We start from the raw sequence: 20,551 nt of genomic DNA, 5'->3' as shown, positions 1-20,551 counted from the left end.
AAGTCTTCGTATAATTTCGTTAACAATAAGTTCAGGATTGAATGTTGTTGGCGCGCGATCTTTATGTCTATTCGTGAATAGATAAATAACGACAATAAAATCTTTTTTCGCGTGCACAAGTCATCGATTAATAGTGATCTGCGGAAATATTAAATTGTGTTAATTAACAATCATAACACCTCTGAATATTTAAATTATTAATTTTATATATGTACAAAAATTGAATCCTTATTTCGTTATCATAATATGTAACTATAACTGCACTATATATTAATGCAATTTGATATAGGAAAAAGAAAGTCTTGAGCCCCTCGAGATTCTATTGATGACGTCGAGCAAGCAATGCAGAAAAATAATAAAATGGCGCGAGCGTTATCATAATGATAATTAATACATCATTGGTTGGTTCGGTTGGTTGTCTTCAAGTCCCCACTCAGTTCGAGTGTCATAAATATGTATACATGTCGTCAGCATTTCCACGTAGTTTTCTCAACGGTGAGATCTCCCTCCACACGCGCGCGAGTTCATCTTCTTCGATTTTTTCGATAATCGAGATTATTTTCCGCATATAATAAACGCAAATTCCATTAATTTTCTTACAAATAATATAAAATTTTCATGTCCAGTGTTATCCTTTCGGCAGTGAGCGGAGTGTAAATCGCCGTTCCTCGGAAATATTCTCAATATCAATTGATAAGAAGATTAAGAAGCAGAATGTTCCTGGCGCGCTGCACATTTGTTTCGCGGTCGCTCGCGAATTGCGCCGGCAAAATCGGCGCGTGCCGCGCATCGAGCTATTACAAGATCGACGAGAACGTCTTCGGGCTGAGCGACGAACAGCGAGAGGTTAGTAACCAGTCGCGTGATGACGTTGGATCGTGCCAACGCGAGTCGATGGCTTTTATCGCCGATAGTGGAATCTCGACCGGTCGCATTGGCTTCTGTCCACAGGACGCGGAAACGCTTGCCGCGCGGCAAGAAGCGACGCGGTAGCCAATCAACGTGTTGCTTTTCCGTAAGAACCAATAGTTTATTGGCTACCGCGTCGCTTCTTGCCGCGCGGCAAGCGTTTCCGCGTCCTGTGTACGGAAGCCATTTAGACGCGGCAGGATCCGATGTCGCGGGGGCTCTCGCGCCAGTAGCTAATCGATTTATCGCTTTTCCATAAGATTTTAAAGAAGAATAATAAATTGATTAGCTATAACACACTATATGTCTCTCTGACAAAGGGTTTGTTTTCTATTGCTGAACTGGCTGCACTAGTTTAGCAAATAGACAACTAACAGACCTAAGATACTATTAACTTAACTGTACGTAAGTACATTATTCGCGTGGGGTATAAAAGCTAATAGTTATTTTGCTCTAATTTCAGAAGTTTATAATAAGATACTAAATTCGCCGAATAAAGTTTTTTTATCGATTAAATGCTGCACAAATGTATAAAAGATATATACGAACATTATCGATCTTTATTTAATTGTAAAATCGATCATTGAAGAGAACAGTGAAAATTGAGATATAACTCGTAGTGTAGTCTAGAGTATGACTTTGTGTGTATAATAGTCTTTTAAACGATTCCGAATGCGATTCCGTTAACCAATAAATTGCTCTATCACGTCACAATTTTAAAGTTGTGATTAAAGTTGCAGAAAAATGACAATTTTAGAGTAGGTACTCTGCAGTTTTTCTGATGGGATGTAGAGGTTCCGTAAGGCACCCTGCGCGACGTTAAGATAAGAGAAATTGAGATAATGTGTAACACCCGGTGTCATGTGTGTTTGAAAGAATTTTTTTTAAAATAATTTCTTTTTAAATTTTTTTAAATATGTAAATAATTTCAACGGCACTTTTTATTTATATCAATTGATTTAACAATGTTCCAAGTACATCTGGAAATTTTTTCAAGCTGATCGCACTCGTCAATTTAAAATGGTGGACGATCAAAGTGTGTGTGGGGTCAGATTGACCCAGAGTGTTCTCCGTGAATGAAAAAATAGGTGTGTTCTCGGAGGGTTAAAGTACAAAAAAGAAAATAGAATTTTAACGTTTCTAGCATCGTTTTGATTATTATTTGTTACAAATTTAACAATAATTATTGGTATTATTTTGGGAGTTCTATATATTTTTGCAGACCACGCGCCGGAAGAGCTTTATCTATGTTCTGTTCGTTAAAATCGTCTTCAGATTGTTCTTCGTTAATAAATACATTACTTTTTCTCTACCATAAACCTTTCAACCTATTCTTACAACTGGACCTACAATTTTTTTCATCATTGTTCCTTTCTTTATCTTTATCTGCATCTGAGTGATTGAAGCGAATTAATAGATTTCTTTTTACGTTGCCCCTTACTTACAGTTCTTAATGTTCTCTATCTCGACTACCTTATACTTCAAACTTTGGATACTGCACTTTCGATGAGTTATTTAATTTCAATAACTGTCGGTTCTCGCTGTAGGTTTTATATATTAGGACTATTGATCTCAACAGGAAACAGTTGTGAATGTTGCACTCGATCTCTGTCACTGGATATGACGATTTCCGTAAAACCTTGACAATGATTGACGCTGCAAAAACTATCCGTATTATAAATACGATGATGATAATGACTAGAACTCGGATTTTTTATATGTAGATTGATGGAAAAGAGCAATTAATCATTAAGATTATATGTTATTTATAATGTGCAACATATAATTTATATTTATATGTTGCATACGGTTCGATCTCTATCGCCGGATATGACAATTTTCGCAAAACCTTGACAATGGCTCTGCTGCAAGAACTATCATGATAATGATGACGACATTGATGACATTGAGTGTTGCACACTACCACAGTTTCTTTTATCACACGATGCGACGTCGCAGAATACCCCACGAAACCCCTCCGCTTCTGAAAAGCCGCAGAGATTTTCCTCTCACCCCCCCAAGCTTACTAGAAATATCGGCTTCTCTCGCTTTCCTCCCTATGCCCACCACTTTTTCGCCGGAAGAAAGGCACTCCCTCGAACTCTGCATCCACCACTTGTAAGATTCCCCCTTTTATCCCTCTCGCCGAACACTTCTGAATTACGGAAAACATTTTATTACTCTCGCGTCCTTGTGCTTGAAAACTCTTTTTTTGTTGAACAGTGTAAATATCGATGCGTTTCATTTATTTCTTATATAATATATAGTTACAATTAAAAAATAGAAAAACGTGCGGAATACTATCAATTATAGCTCTGTGATAATGATGATTGTAACTTACTATGATTATATATATATACTGCAAAATATTATTATTTTATATATTATATTAATTTAATTGTTAATTATCATTATACACTACGTGTTCTTAAACCATAAATAGCCATATTAACAGTTAACTAAAAATTGATAAATATTAACGCAATTGTAATTTAAACCAGTTAAAAAATAAATGGATGGCGGTTCAATCGATGGTTTTTGTTAGTCGTTTTACGAAGACGATTTCAAGCATTTTGACGCATGTTCGTGACTTTATCGCCACGGTCCGTCATAGTATTTTGAATATGTAGTGAACAGCTAATAATAGGCACGTGCACTATCTTTTGACATTGTACTGACATTGTATTTGCGTATTGTATTGATATGGCTCGATTATTTTTGATACATTATATGACATGCATTAATATCAATCTCCCACTCTTCATGTCGATTTTGTTTTTACGGGAAACCACTATATATGTTAGTACTGTTCGAGCTGTCGAGGCAACAAACTCTATGTAGATCAACAATCCAAATTATTTTATCATTCTTAATTTACCCGCGAATCGCATATTCAAAGAAAATGTCCCACGACTCTCACGTCGAAGATTCTCAAAGATGGCTCGACCAGGTGATGGCGAGTATCATCGAGAATCTTGGATTGGACGTTGACAAAGCTCGATACGAAATCTCCAAATCTATCAACTTTATAATGACAATCGTGTATTACGTACGCCTGCAGTTTAAGAATAAAGCAAACGATCAGAACGAGGAATTGTCTATGGTGCTAAAGAGATCAATGAAGATGAAGAACTTCATCCACATAAGTCGCATCGATCTTCAATTTGACAACGAGATTCTGTTCTATCGAACGTACGTCCAACCGAACGAGAGGCATTTTTACGCAAGATGTTACTACGCCGAAAAACGGTCGCCCACCGATTTTGTGATCGCCCTGGAGAACGTTAACGAACGAGGATATCATCCTTGCTCATACCCGCATAACGCTCCTTTCGAGTACACGTTGGCGGGGATGCGCGAGTTAGGACGATTTCACGGTAAAGGGTACGTCGTGAAGGAACTGCAGCGGGAAAAGTTCTTCGACGTCGTGGCGCGACTGCAAGAGTCTAGATACGTGAAAAGAAGCGTGTTTGAAGTTACTTTCAATGTTAAGGCGACGCGATCACTGGAATATCTCCGCAGACAAGGCCACGATGCAGCTTTCTGCGACAGGATGGAAGCCTTCCTCACGAACGCGTTTGACGAAATGATGAAGATAATAAAACCGCTTGAACCTCTGGCCACGTTGTGCCACGGCGACTTTCTATTGAACAACATTCTCTTTAAGGCGGATGAGGGTGGACGATATCGCGCGATGCTGATCGATTTCGCGCTTATTAGATATTCGACGCCCGTCGTCGATCTGTCCACGTATCTCTGCAACTGTTGCTCGAATGAAGAGATACGAGAGAAATTTTTCGACATCATGCGAGCTTATCACGACGCGCTGATGGAGTATTTGCTGGACGCTGGCGTTCAAGACATTGAGAAATATTCATATAACGCTCTGTTGGACGATTTTAGGAGGGGCGCTCTCTTCGGTTTTATAGTTGCATCCCATTTTTTACCGGCAATATTAGGATATCTCAAATCAGAAACGATAGTACAAGATACAATTAGTCTAGGCTTTTTGAAAGGTGCAAAGAAGCAAAAATATGTCGGCGGAGACGAAGTGTGTAAAATACTTGCTGATATATTGTTGCATCTGAGAGATCTTGGCTGCTTGAAACATATTTTATAATGTGAGATAATTCACATAAAATGCATATATAAGATACAATTTATATCGATTTTAGTAACTATGAAGTATATATGTCGAAAGATTTTTAAGTGATAATTAAGGTGATCAGGTAATATAGATTCGTAATTATAAAGCAAATAATTTATTTTATAAATATTGTTGTCTCTCTCTCTCTCTCTCTCTCGTTGTCATGTCTATACGAGAAATAGTAGTTACATTATAATACAAAGACCGAATTGCAGGTGTAATTAGAGGCGAAATATAATGAATCACGTTCGACTTTATAGTGTCTCGTGCGAAATATTACGGATAAAATTGTCTATCATAGTTTAAAACTTCGATATTGCAATAATATTCAATTCAAAGGAAGTAATGCAAACTCGTATAACCAACAAAAACATAAACAATAAATGTACATCTTATTTTAATAATAATTATAATTCACATGAAAATATCTTGAAACATAGTATCCGCTTATATAAACTTCCCTTCGCCCCATTCGCCTCAACGTCTTTGTAAAATTTTAAAGTTTAAGCTAGACACCTGGACAGTCTCATTTACACATATATATTGTCTAAAAAAAAGTCTTAAAGCATCTTTACGTCGTCTTTTAGACATGTGTGCTATCTACACTGTTAAATTCGTAGTGTCAAATTATACTCAATTTGAATCATTTTTAACAATTCCCATAGGTCGCCACTGCTCAATATGTCGTTAATTTAACTAAATTAACCAAGCGAGTGTCAAAGTAATACTGTTTTGTGTTAAAGTAATAAATCTCGACATACATGGTGGTTAAAAATAACAAAATGTTATTTAACACACAAGGTATTGGTTTAAATTTCATCTTTTTAACAGTGTAGACAGTATTTTACAAGCGACTTAAATATTCTTATGTACGCGCTAACAATGGTTAATAAATATTTTACTTTTAAAATTTGCCTTTTCTACATGTTGTACTTTTAATACTTATCAGTGCTCGTTTGAGAATAATTTATACTGTTGATGCAAGAATGTGATATTTACAGTAGATTTTACAGCAGAATTTTACATTACTTTTGCATTAGAAATGTACTTTATACATAATCGATCATGATAATAGTTGTAAAGTCACAATAGTAAAGTAGACTTATAATTTGTTACCTACAGCTAATGATCTTGCGTTCGATAAAACTATAATTTTTTGCAAGTTTCTTTGATAACAAAACTGGACTTGTGTAACGATCATTTCTTTCTTACAGAAGAAACAAAAAATATTTTACGAAAAATATCAAGCAACATGAAACCTAATACTATTATGTATAAATAGTATGTCAATTATAGGACATTAATGTGTCATAGAAGATTTTATCAATAGTTCCCAAAGTAGATTAATAAGTATTGGAAATTATCAAAAATGAATAAAAAATTATTCAAAAACGATATTAACCCTTAGCTGGCACTGTGGGGTATTAAACGCCCCAGTCTAGTTCAGCTTTAATTTAAGCCCCCCCTACAGTACGAAAATGATACTAAAAAATGGAAGAGTTAAAATATAAGAGTTATGAATTTTTGAGTGAAAACAGTCATTTTTTCGTTTTCTTTTACGTTTTCTCCAATTTTTTTTATACTTAATATTACATTTTATCAAAATAACCTATGACATTTGTTAAAACAACATTCGAAAACTATCTTGGAATTTTTTTAAATAAAAAAAATCAATAGCTAGTGTGCCCTAGTGTGACAGCTATGCGATTCTGGTAAAAAATGTGCCAGCTAAGGGTTAATAAATAAAATTAGTATATTACACTGAAAATTTATATAGGTAATTGTGAGTTTTGCATCACATTTGGTATTTTTAAATGATCGAATCAATTGGTTACTTGAGATTAATTTTTTCCAAAAAATGCTTTGTAAAAGTATCTACGGATTGTTTAAGATTCTTTTTATGCCTTTTTATCATGTTTATAATGGTTAACAAAAGTGTTTGAATCTTGATGAAAATAAGTTTCTGCGAATTTTTTTACCTGAAACAAATTAGTTGCAGATGTTTATTAATAATAACTTATTTTTATGCAGCGATTCCATAAAATATAATATTTTTTAACATAATAATAACAATAAATATATATGTTATGCACAAAAATACATTTAATCCCTTAGCTGCGGAAGTATACAGTATACCAGTTATAGAAGTATTGCATATCGCTTATGGAAAGAGAAGTCGTTACTATAATGAAGAAAGATGTACATAAATGTTATAAAATTTTATTTTAGTGCTATTGTATGCTTTAATAGGAATACTTTGAGAAAGAAACAAAGATTACAAAGATTTGATTGACTTTGAATAATTATTAATAGCAATAATTATTAGCAATCTGTTGTTCTTTCTTCAGCTTCGTTCGCTCGTTTTCAATTTCGCACAGAAGGAGCTGGCGCCCAAGGCCGCTGAGATCGATAAGAAAAATAATTTCGACGAATTGAGGGTAAGTGTTCTATGCATCGTGAAAAACGATCTTAGTGCAGAAAAGAAATTCAACGAAATCGCGAACTGCAATGAATTAAATTCGATTTCGCGTCCCAATCTCGACGTTCTAATCGACAATCCTATTAAAAAAAAAAAAAAAAAAACAAATTATACGGATACAGACGTTTTGGAGGGAGTTGGGTAAACTAGGCCTTTTGGGCCCGACGGTGAAGCCGGAGTATGGTGGCACAGGGGGCACGTATCTCGATCATATAGTTATCATGGAGGAAATAAGCAGAGCATCGGCTGCTATCGGGCTCAGTTATGGTGCACATTCGAATCTCTGCGTCAATCAGATCCACCGAAACGGTACGGAGGAACAGAAGCGCAAGTACTTGCCTAAGGTAACTCGGAACGTTACATCTCTCAGAGAATCTTAAATTATAATTTAAATTTTAAATATAAATTTATGATGTATATCTACAGTTACATAAATTATAAATTATAAATAGAAGCTTTCTGAATTCATGTCAGACACACATCAGGCCTAACATTAAATCTTTGAAGTCTTGTATTATAAAAAGCATATACATATATAATATTTCAGTAAATAAATATTCCGGTGAATAAATTCGAATAAATTGTAATTACAATTATAAAAGTAGATTGGGTATTTCTATTAGCTTTCTCACGAAGATAAAAAGGCGCCTTTGATGTCTCCGTCGATGAAATTGCACTCATGTCGCTTGTGGGCGCGCGCGCGCGCGCGCGCGCGGCGGCGCAATCATCGATGATATAAATAAATTATTCGTATTATACGAGACATCTCTCCTGTAGCTGTGCAGTGGCGAACACATGGGCGCGTTGGCGATGTCGGAGGCGGGTTCCGGGTCCGACGTCGTCTCCATGAAGCTGCGGGCCGAGAGGAAGGGTGACCACTACGTGTTGAACGGCAACAAGTTCTGGATCACCAACGGCCCGGACGCGGATACGCTGGTCGTCTACGCGAGAACGGATCCGAACGCGGATAAACCGCAGCACGGTATCACCGCCTTTATCGTCGAGCGCGGCACGGAAGGCTTCAGCACGGCGCAAAAGCTGGACAAGCTTGGAATGCGCGGCTCGAGTACGGGTGAACTGATTTTCGAGGACTGCAAAGTGCCAGGTAAGTCCGGCGCTTAAAGAAACGCGGAAGAGACAAAGATCTTACTGTATATCCGGATTAAGAGATATATTAAAAGAAATATAAGAGAGTAGGGAATTTCAGAAATTGTCAACATTTTATTAAGTTTATTAAAATCAATTATTATCCTTTCGTTTTTTATATAAAAGTTCCTTGTCTAAAAAAATTGTGAATTTCTGTTATAGCCGCGAACGTTTTAGGAGAAGTTAACAAAGGTATTTATGTGCTCTTCAGCGGACTGGATTTGGAACGATTAGTATTATCCAGTGGACCCGTGGGGTAAGTTCTCGTCAGGAAAACAATGAATTTTATAACATAAAATTGCACTTGATGTTCTATAGTTTTTCCACGTTGTATTTTGCGCGTTAAAGGAGGTTCTATCAAGATTGTCAGATGCATCTTTTACGATCAATGAAATATAAATTATTGAAAATCCATTATATTGCGTATTATATATATAAATTTTTACATTTTGACGTGTATTACAGTGCGACAGAAACTTCAATATTAAAAATTTATTTTCGTCAGATTATCGACAAATAATAAATATGTTTAGGTTTTATTCACAAATGAGCGTGTCTATATTTCACTGTGTGCGATTTGAACGTAAATTTTAGAATTTTGCAAGCTTGTTGCGACATCGCCTTTGAGTACGCTCATTCGAGAAAGCAATTCGGGCAATATCTCGCGCAATTCCAGTTAATACAGGTAAAACAAGACTCCCATTGTCTGTTTATTTGAAAAAAATTGTTACGATCTCCAATTGATGCCGTCCAATTCTAATCACGTTTCAGGGGAAGATAGCGGATATGTACACGGCTCTGAGCGCGAGCAGGAGCTACTTGTACTCTGTCGCGAGGTCCTGCGACGCCGGTCACATAAATCGCAAGGATTGCGCCGCGGTGCTCCTTTTCTCCGCCGAGAACGCAATGAAAGCAGCGTCGGACGCAATACAGATACTTGGTAAATCTATTATCGACACAGTATAGTACTTAATAGTACTTAATAGTACAGTACTTGTAAATTATTTATAAAAGAACAGACGTAGAAGATATATAAGATCGAACTTATTGATGGAGAAATTTTTAGACGTTTATAGCGATATTTATTTAAGGATAATCTCTCGACAGGTGGCAACGGGTACATCAATGATTACGCGACGGGAAGATTGCTGCGAGATGCGAAGATCTACGAGATCGGTGCGGGCAGCAATGAGATACGACGTATAGTCATCAGCCGAGCGATCACCGAAGAATATCTATAAAACAACGAGCTCTTCGTAGTATCATCCATGAATGCCCATAAGAACATTCTTTTAAATGGTAAAATAGACTTTGTTTATCTATCTCTCATTTGTCATTTTTATTAAAAATGAATTATTATTATTTTTTTATTAGTATAATTAGTTTATTATATTTTTATATATTGTTTTGAGTCTTTATTCCACTTGATAGGAGTAAGCGAGAGGTTTTATACATTAAATATGTTTTATACGCGAAAGAGGAACGCTGTTGTCTTTAGTTTCCACGAACTCCCGGATGTACCAAACTAATTCCGATGGTTCCTTCTTTTTCTCTCTTTTTTTTGAATTCGCCCTGCAATGCGTAATTAACCGGTGATTCATTATCATCGACCATCAATGCCGGGCATATCGCATATTGGCGACGCGTTAATGATCGTATAAATTAAGGTAAAGTGAGTTACTAGAGCGATTGACTAACCTTTCGCGCTATTATAGGTTGCTAATTTAAGTCCTACACGCGTTCTCTTTTTCCCTCAAATATACAATTAAATTTGAATTAAACATTATGCGATTTATTTTGATCAATATTATTACCTCTATTGCATCAAACATTATTTTGATAAAAAAAATAAATCTAAATTAATAAAAGTTACAAGTATAAATTAAATTTAAATATTGATACAATTTTATTAACTATTAAACTTATCTAAAATTTATTTACATCGTGCATATAAAAATATCAGATAATATAGTATGAAGTATATTGTATAAATGAGCGAAAATGAGCGTCAACAAAGGTGAACGTGGTAATTTCGCTTTGACGCTAGCGTCAAAGAAATGAAGTTGAATTTGTTTAATATTCAGCGTCGTCGCTGAATCGTCGTTAATCGTCCTAGTACAATCAAACATAGACTTCGAAATACGTAAAATATTAATTATTTTCAAGTGATATCTTCAAGTAATAATATTTTATGGATATGTATATATAAATAAAAGATATTATTTTGAAACATTTTTGCTTGTTGAAAATGAGCGTCGAGCGTCAATGTGAAAAGGCACACCTTAACTTTCAAAAAACTGAAAATAAAAAAGAATAACCTATATATTGAGAATCAATATCTATGAAAGATCTCAATTCAGTCTTTTAAATTACAGAAACAAAAAATTTCATTAGAAATTTTTTATTGTTTATGTATATAGGTATATGCGAGTACATTCTTCGAGGCAAACAAAAGCTTTTGAGGTTTAATTATTAAAAATATTTTTGTACCGTGTGTGAGGGATTTAAGAGACTGCTCTCTCTTACTTCTATTTTTTTACAAAACACAAAACACCCGCATGGAATATTCATTGGAATATATTGTTATTAAATCGTTTGAATATTTATCATTAATTATATTGAGAAAATTGATGGAGAACTATTCTGTTCAATTTTACTCGCTCTACCTATCAACGAGAAGTGATACAGTTATTACCAAACATCCTATGATATAAATATCATAAATAATATGTAAATATTTAAAAAAAGATAAATACATTTTAATATATAAAATAACTGTAATATAATTTTGCTTTCAAAATTTTAAGAATGTGTAAAGTCAAATTCGAATAACCATGTTTAGTGTCCGTATTCTAACGAAAAATCCAAGGATATTATATGTGACAAGAAAAAGCGACGCGCGTGTGAGAGAGGAGAGAGTGAGATTTCTTGCAAACCGAGACTAGTATTATATCGGCTATTGACATTCTGTGTTTATTATGAAATCCGTTATCTACGACATTGTTAGTCTGTGGTGACCTACCGAAGGAGTAAGATCGCAACAATCGAGAGCATATTACCAACGTTCATATTTCAATTCGCAATAATCACAAATATATAAATTATAGCCGAAAATTATTTTGTAACAATACTTTTTTATCAGTAACCATATATATATTCACTATTTTGAGTGCTATATATATACTTAGACTACAGACTGTGAGAAGTATGCAGCATATATTATCCGACAATACTGTGAGATACGAAATTTAATGGTAAGTTAAATAACTGAGAGGAAAGAAACGAACTCTTTGCAATTCAACATTTTTGCAACAATGTAACAAACGCAACTGACATAATATAAAATATTACTAAAGTTGAAAATGACAAGTGTCATTTGAATAAGTGTATATATATATATATATATATATATATATATATATATGTTTCAATTCTTAATGTAACGATTTTTCATGTAATAATTCCATATCTGAGCATGGCTAATTAATTGCTACTACTTCATTAGTATTAGCCAAATTATTTATTTAATATAAATGTTCCGGCAGGTACTTGTAGCAGAAATTAATTCAATATGAATCTGGCACAGATAAGTAGCAGTTTAATATTTATTACCACAATAGCTATTGTTACCGGTAAAGAGCTAAATAATCCCAGCTTTAAAACACAATTTTATTTACCGTTTCCGGAGTTGGGCGTGTTTCCGGTGCACTATGCCATACGGCTAACTGCACTTATCGAAAAATATGATTTATATATGACACAACCTTCAGATATAAAACAAGAATACAGCAGTATTCTTCCTTATATAAAATCCTCTATAACCATCAATATCATACAATCAACGCATAAAATACGACTGCACACATTAAATATACATAACTCGGGCATAACGTTAACTGGACGCAATAATAATGATAATATACCTTATGCAGTAAGAGAAATAGAATATATCTCTGAAACGAACATTTTAGAAATTTATTTCTCAGATATATTATATCCCGGGGTTTACAGCCTAACATTAGACTCTCGAGGTCAAAATACAGAAAACGTATTCAAAAGTTCATACATAAACAGAGAAAAGAGAGAGAGTATAATGTAAGTAAATATCGAGAATATACATATAAATATCTCGATAAATATACAATATGATACAATATCTATAATGTAATCTTTCTTTACTGTTTTACACAAAATACTTTCCATTTTATTAACATACTGAAATACTTATAATAATCCTATACGCTATATATTCAAAATAATTAATTAATAGCACGCTGAGCAGGCTATTTGTACAATTCTATATTTTCAATTCTAAATGATATTATTGAAATCATTATCATACTTTAATTACAAATTTATTAGTGTATATAAAAAATTTAAGATAATTTTGAAAACTATTAAATTGCGGTAGGTATTTGTTTGCACCACACATTCAAGTGGGCGGAGCCCGACGATTATTTCCTTGTTGGGATGAACCACACTTCAAGACCACGTTTGCCATTTCTGTAAAGCATCATCGCAATCTTACGGCTTTATCCAATATGCCGTTGAAAGTTCAGGATAAGGATAATGATGACTTAGTGTGGACATACTTTCATACTACTCCTCCGATATCCACATATCAAGTTTCGATTATTCTGACTAATTTCAATCACATTCTTATTAAAGAAAACATCATTAAGTTATGGTACAAAACGGGCTCAATACTGCAGTCATTAAAATATGCCAAACAAGTTATAAAAAATATCACGGTGCATTTGGAATCTGAATTTTATGGAATAAAAATAAAGATTCCAAAAATGGATCATGTTGCAATTCCGAATTTTCCGCACGACGGCACGTCGAAATGGGGACTCATCTTTCACAGGTAATACATAATTCCAAATATAAAACAATTATTAATATTATTTGAATTTACAGTATCTAAATATACGAATTTTATGCATAACTTTAAATTAATTAAAAAGATAAACTAATAAAGTAATTAATATTATTTTATATATAATATTAATTGACACTTATATATGTATATATATAAATCTTCTAAAAAACAAACTTAACAATCTTAGAATACAAATTTTATTATATTTTAAAAATTAATTTAAACAGTAGATATTTAGCGATATATTACACATTTAATAACAAAATATTTATACAAAGAATAAAAATAACTTTCCAGTCATAATTTAATATTTCAAAATTGTATCGCAATTTAATCTTTTTTCAAATATTTTATACAGTTTACCAAATGATATCGACGTGTATAAATTAAATTACAACATTTTACTTTAAATAAAAAAAATTATTTTGTAAGCAAAAGCGCGTTTATAATAATTATCAGGGAAGAAGATCTTATCTATGATGAAAGATTAGACACAGTTATGCGTAAAATAGAAATCGCACATTCCTTAGCACCTAAAATAGCATATCAATGGCTTGGTAATGCAATCACCCCATCTTCGTGGACAGATTTTTGGTTACACAATGGTCTTGCTGTATTATTCGGAGAAGAAGCTATTGCTAAGGTAATTTTATATTTTCCAATATCGCACAAATGTATATGTGTGTCAAAAATATATTTGAAAGTTATCCAAGTTGTTCCCATTCCGTAAGCCCAGAATAACGATGGATTATGTTAAAAACTCCTATAGAAAAAATTTATACTACAATAAAAAATTTAGTTAAAAAGTTTATGTACGTTAAACGTGGGATAATATAAAAAATTAAATAAAAACATTTGTTATTTAATTTTGACACTATCTAATCTTCCAATTTTGTAATATTTTATTTTAATAATTTAATTTGTTATTACTTTTTCTATTAATTTAGAAAGTAACAAAATCTTTATGACGATAATGAGCATAGCAGCATTTAACCAGAGTGTAAACAACCAGTACAATCCAGTGGGTTTATTCTGTAACTATATTAACGACAGTTTCGTTATCGTTATATTGTCATTGCGCAGATTTTTTACCGTATATGTATAATATCTGCGCAACGCAAATATAACGATAACAAAACTGTCGTTAAGAGTTACAGAATAGGCCCACGGTATTCATATAATTACTAATCTTTACTTTTAGGTCTTTAATAATTCTGAGATAATGGGCTTATTCATAGTTCAGACGCAATACCATTCTCTTCATTTAGATTCTCATTTTGATATGAATCCTCCAAGAATTAACAGCCTGTCGGAGATTGATTCAATTTTTGGGTCTGTCAATTACATGAAAGGTAAGAAATGTAAAAATCGGTGAATAATTAAAATTTTTTAGACAGTTTTTGTAAAAATAGATATAATTAAAAAAAGAATGTAAAAAACCGTGTAATTTAAATTATTTAAAGCATTAAATTTAATTATAATATCCAATTATAATATACTACTATGATTATAGTAATCATTGTCTTGCGAATGCTGCAAAACGAAATTACCGATAAAATGTTTCGAGAAGGTGTCCGTACATTGCTACGCAATTAGTGAGTAATACAAACAAATATAGCTAAATATTGCAAATACAGTAAAACTGCCACATCTCCTTGAAAACATTGTACATTTTTATTCGCATTACTCTCTGTACATTTAAATATTCTTAATTATCTTTTGTTCTTATTTCTTCTGTCCCTTATAGCTATATTTTCTTCAACTTTTTGTATTCTTTTAATTATTTTTCAAAATGTATTCCTTTAAATCTTTATATCTTAATTTATTTATTTTTATTTGTCTATTTTATTTATTTTTACAAGTTTTATCGAATTCTATGATTCTTTGTTCAACTAATTAAAAAAATTTAATTAAATCATACATACATTAAATTGCAAATTTTTACCAGTTATATTATGAATTATAATATTTAATATAAATTATGTATACGATATATATATAGTGTATACATAATTTATCTGTACGGTGTGATATGGTATTTATACATATTTGTAATGTGTGACTGTGTTATAGAACATAGTATAAACATATAAGATAAATTGCAATTTTATATTATTATTAAAAATTGTTTGTACTATGTACTGTCAATAATAATGCATTTTGCGTTTAGCATGTCTACCCCACTGACTCCCAATAATTTTTGGGATATATACATTCAAAGAAATTTAACTAAGGCATATTATTATAACATATCTCCTGATTTCCAAAAATGGATAATATATAGACATTATCCTATCATAAACTGGACACAAAAAAACCCTCAAATAAGAACATTGACGCAATATTGTGTCAATACAACGAGTTATGGTAAATGGTGGATACCTGTAAGTTTAATAACAAAGATTTTCGTAGTAGGAGTCATTAATATATTGCTTACACCGCAAGAGCCGTCTAAAAATATAAAATATTTCGAGTACTCTGCTGAAGATGATCGGATAATTGTCGACATTCAGCAAGCTGGTAAATATGTATGAAGCTTCAGAGTATAACTTCTGAAATTATTAGAAAATTATCAGTAAAATAATAAGATGAATATCAACAACCTGTACTTGTATAAAAGTGCGAATATATATATATATATATATATATATATATATATATATATGCGTGCACAGGCGCATGATCATGTACAGGTGTAATAAGTTCAAATTTATCTATCTTATATAATTTTAGCATCATAAGAAAGAAAAAAAATGCGAAAGTATTTTTATCCCAATATAATCACGCAAATATAATTATCGTTAAGTATTTTTATTACACAACAGGATATTATCGCGTAAATTATGAAACAAATAACTGGCGTAAAATTGCATATTACCTAAATTCTGGAGAATATAAAGATGTAAGCGCTATTAATCGTGCTAAAATTATCGATGACGCATTTTATTTTATGATGACGCGCAAGATCAATTCATCTATATTCTGGGAACTCACAAAATACTTGTCGCGAGAGACAGATTACGTGGCATGGTATCCTATGTTCAAAGTGTTTGAATATATATCGAGTGTATTTCCATTAACAAACAACAATATTAATTTTATACATATTAAGGTAACGAGCCACAGTTATAAATTAATAAAAACATTAATTAATTTAACAAACATAATAATTAAATAATACAAAAAAATATGAAAATTCAGATAGCATGTAAAACATTTATTTATATCAACAATTGTTAAGTAATTTTCAAATGTAACATATACTGCTAAAGTGATTCTATTACAGTTCTTCATAATCCCATTTCGATATAAAATATCAGAAATTTCGGACCAAAGTGGTCTCGGCATTATAATTTGAGCGTCACATTTTATTTGTATGACGATAAGCATAGAGTTATTTTGCCGATATTAAAACTAGAAAAAAATGTACTGAAAGCTGAAAGAATTTTAAGACGCAAATTGATCATGCCTCTTATATAAAATTTATATGATTACAGGAAAGAATGAGAGAATTATTAGCTAAGTCTTTGGAGATACTAGGATTTGAAGATCGTCCGATGGAAAGTGACTTCACTAAATGTCTGAGACAAGAGATCGTAAAATGGGCATGTACAGCCGAATTGTCTAACAATAAGTGCCTACAAATGGCAATAAGATCGAAGCTAAAACAATATCTAGACTATTCTAAATTAAAGTAATATTTTTGTGTGTAAATGAAATTATTGGTTATAGTCCGTTACGCACGACAAAATGTTTTCTTATAGTTACTCTTATTATCTTATTAAAAATTGTAGAATTTTACGAGAGTTAGAAGGAATGGGCGTACTGTAGGGGAACTGTGCCTAATATCGCTGTTCCTTGTTCCTAATTTGAACGTACTCTACGATACGTATTGCATTTTATCACGTAGTCAAAATAATGTCAATTTGACATTATATTGACCAAAAAATGATGTAAATTTCGTCAATATAACCTTTTTCCTAGGAGTAAATCGGCCAGGCGGGACGCTGATCACATATCCCACCCTATAATTCGTGAAACTCTATGGACTTTTTTATGATTGTTAAAAGAGGATATATTTACCAACCCTATTTTGAGTTGTGTCTATTTCCAGCACTTAAATTGTGTATTATATAATTGTGTTTTTAATAAATATATATATATGTAAGGGTACAACACTAGAAATACCTTTCTTATGTTGTCAAATGCTACATTTTTTTTTTTTTTTTTTTTTAAAGTAAATTCAAGTCACGGAGATCACATTATGACAATCTTAGAATAAAATAAAGTAGTTTGGTTATATTTTTATAATATTTTTTAGTCAAAATTTTAGATTTATTAAATATGGTGCGATATTAAGCATAGTTCCCTTAAAAATCTTAATGCTCCGATTACATGACCACTTCTAAAGCCCATTCTACAATAGCCGTAAAGTATTCATTAAGACGTAAGCAGTAAGCTATTGACTAATGGGATTTTTACAATCCAAGAATGATCGGCTGTAGTTGGTTAATTTTTACTGCTTACGTCTTAAAACATACTTTTACGGCTATTGTAGAATGGGCTTAACAATGGTTATTTAAGAAACCTAACCTAACAAAAGTATTGCATATAACTTTGAGGGCAGTAAATAAGTTGAATTTTTTCTTGTATTTATAAGCTGACGTATTATAGATATGATATTCCACTTTCATAGCGGCATACATTGGAGAGAAGCAATAAGACAGAATGCAACAAAGAAAGACATCAAAACTTATATCAGAACTGTCCATTCCACTATTGTAAATTATGCTAATGACGAGATCGCCCTTTATAGAATATTATGGAACTTGCAGCACATCAAACTACCGTATAATAATATCTAATTTTTCTATGAATTTATTCTGTCTTTAATCGTGATAAATTATAATATGTATTAATTATATAAATATTATGTACTGCTTTCAGAGAAATAAGTACAACTGCAGCATTAATTGATATTATAAACCATATATATAATACAACACTGCTTAGTATGGTAAGTTTTATAAATCAAAATATTATACTCATTTATCATAAATTCTATTAAACGCGTATTTACGGCACATATATATCTGCGAATGTAAATACAATAAATTGTATATATGTGTGTATATGTTACCGTTAAAACTCGAAATTTGTCAAAACCCGAATTTATTAGGAAATTCTAGTTTTAACTAAGCCTTCTCGGTAATTCGCGTTCTAACCGAAATAATTTAGTTAAAACTAGAATTAAATATTGACAAAAATATTGACAAATGGAGACCCAGCTCTTATGACCTTGACATTGACATATATTATAGAGGTCACCGTCCTGAGTAACCTTCAAAAAAAGTCGTCACACGTCCTTTATTAAAATGTTGTTAATAAATGTAATTGAGAAATATAACAATTTGTGTCAGTACTATAGCAATAAGTAATTTGCTTAAATGTGTATATCGACAGTATATATGTAGATGAGTGGGGGTAGACCTCGGTTTGCGTGGAAAGTTGAAAATCTAAATCGTACAGTGAGGTGGATCTCGCTTTGCTCGGAAAATATAATGCTCCAGAGAAACATCCACGCAAAGCGAGAGTCCACCTCACCCTACCCCACCCCTACTTACAGGGCGAATAACCGAGGTCTATCATTGTACGATTCGGGTTTTCAACTTTCCACGCTAACCGAGGTCTACCCCCATCCACCCCCGTCTACATGTGTACTCTCTATACACACATATCAGCAAATTACTTCCTTTAGCACTGGCATAAACTGTAATTATATATATCTCAAATAACTTTTTAATAAATATCTAGCGACGGCTAAGATATTCTGAAAGTCACACAGGAGGGTGACATATTTATTATATGTCAAGGTCAAAGTCATCGGTGGTGGCTTTGTTAATGTGTATTTTCACCAAAATTACAATACGTATTAACAGTAAACATTTTGCGAATACTGACATTATATGTTTCAGCTACACGGAACCTTACAGAAACAATGGCCAATAGACTTAGACTGCTTATGTGGACAAATAGAGTCAAAAGTTTACAGCAAGATAGCAGAACGTCGGTCTGAAATTAAAAGGCAAATTGACCATTTCGATATGCTCCTTGACAAATCTATATCGATCACGAAAAAGTCAAATGTTAAAGAGTCAGATGTTAAAAAGCCAGATGTTAAAAAGCCAGATTTGGCTGTTAGTCGCTATCCTGATTCGTATGGTTTTGGAATGGGATTCGTTGAAGATCGAGATAAATCAGTCACGTAAGATGCAGTGAACAACTGTTCAAAAAAATCAAAGACGACACATGTGAAATTATAACTACAGAAAATTACAAAAAAGTTGTACAGCGCCTAATTATTCATCTTAACTTTAAATATTTATTTGTATTTATCTTCAATCAAATATCAATCTATATCATGAAAATTATATCTGTATTTCTTATTTGAAATTTATTTATTTATTTATTATTATTATTATTATTATTATTAATGTATTACTAATCTCTTGCACTATTCTAATTGTATTACTTATAATTTTAAATTATTTATATTACTATTTTGAAATTACATCCCATTTTCGTTATTAATCTAAGCGTTGTAAGAGATTTTGAAACGATTTATAATAAATTATTTATACTGTTATTTTGCATTGTTATTTTTATACACTTCAAACAAAATATCGTATGGTTATCTAATTTATACTTATTACTTCCAACGCATAATGTTTTATATTGTGGATATTAAAAATATTTTTGAGAAGTCATATCAGCAATAAAAATAAAAATAATAATAACTTATTACCAATCTACTTTTTATATTTACATGTTTATGTTAAAGTTTGTATCAGTTTAGGTGCAAGAATATAAAATTTGTACATAGGTACATTCAGCATTTGTAAAAATAAAAATATTAAATTTTGGACGATGCGAAAGAGAATAATTTCTAGAGACTTAAGATTAAAAAAACCTCTGCTTAACCCAAAAT

General features: G+C 32.1%; 3 protein-coding genes across 5 annotated transcripts; all 3 read left to right on the top strand.

Moving 5' to 3' along the window:
* The first annotated feature begins 264 nt into the window (after positions 1-264).
* On the top strand, positions 265-10,161 carry LOC143898496 (isovaleryl-CoA dehydrogenase, mitochondrial). 2 transcript variants are annotated; one of them, XM_077408033.1, is made up of 9 exons: positions 265-495; positions 627-846; positions 7,405-7,494; positions 7,658-7,879; positions 8,313-8,640; positions 8,844-8,937; positions 9,276-9,366; positions 9,453-9,621; positions 9,789-10,161. In XM_077408033.1, exons 2-9 carry the CDS (start codon positions 715-717, stop codon positions 9,920-9,922), a joined length of 1,260 nt encoding a protein of 419 aa, XP_077264159.1. In that variant the 5' UTR covers positions 265-495; positions 627-714; the 3' UTR covers positions 9,923-10,161. The 2 variants fall into 2 exon arrangements, with proteins under 2 accessions (XP_077264159.1, XP_077264158.1); XM_077408032.1 differs by lacking the exon at positions 265-495 and having other exon boundaries at positions 502-846.
* Positions 870-5,403, top strand: LOC143898495 (uncharacterized). The gene has a single exon (XM_077408031.1). The coding sequence runs from the start codon at positions 3,707-3,709 to the stop codon at positions 5,027-5,029; it is 1,323 nt and encodes a 440-aa protein (XP_077264157.1). The 5' UTR covers positions 870-3,706; the 3' UTR covers positions 5,030-5,403.
* Positions 10,162-10,313: 152 nt separating the features above from the next.
* LOC143898493 (glutamyl aminopeptidase-like) lies at positions 10,314-20,209 on the top strand. 2 transcript variants are annotated; one of them, XM_077408026.1, is made up of 12 exons: positions 10,314-11,935; positions 12,227-12,776; positions 13,093-13,548; positions 14,023-14,206; positions 14,765-14,915; positions 15,077-15,158; positions 15,734-16,083; positions 16,389-16,675; positions 17,061-17,257; positions 18,260-18,412; positions 18,511-18,580; positions 19,539-20,209. In XM_077408026.1, exons 2-12 carry the CDS (start codon positions 12,253-12,255, stop codon positions 19,830-19,832), a joined length of 2,748 nt encoding a protein of 915 aa, XP_077264152.1. In that variant the 5' UTR covers positions 10,314-11,935; positions 12,227-12,252; the 3' UTR covers positions 19,833-20,209. The 2 variants fall into 2 exon arrangements, with proteins under 2 accessions (XP_077264152.1, XP_077264153.1); XM_077408027.1 differs by lacking the exons at positions 18,511-18,580; positions 19,539-20,209 and having other exon boundaries at positions 17,061-17,168.
* Positions 20,210-20,551: the final 342 nt, after the last annotated feature.

This window comes from Temnothorax americanus, unplaced genomic scaffold (genome assembly GCF_048541705.1).
Source record: "Temnothorax americanus isolate GAGA-0224 unplaced genomic scaffold, ASM4854170v1 Scaffold23, whole genome shotgun sequence".
NCBI classification, from domain to species: Eukaryota; Metazoa; Arthropoda; class Insecta; order Hymenoptera; family Formicidae; genus Temnothorax; species Temnothorax americanus.
The sequence above is the reverse complement of the archived record's forward strand: the minus strand, read 5'-3'. Positions and strand labels throughout refer to the sequence as shown.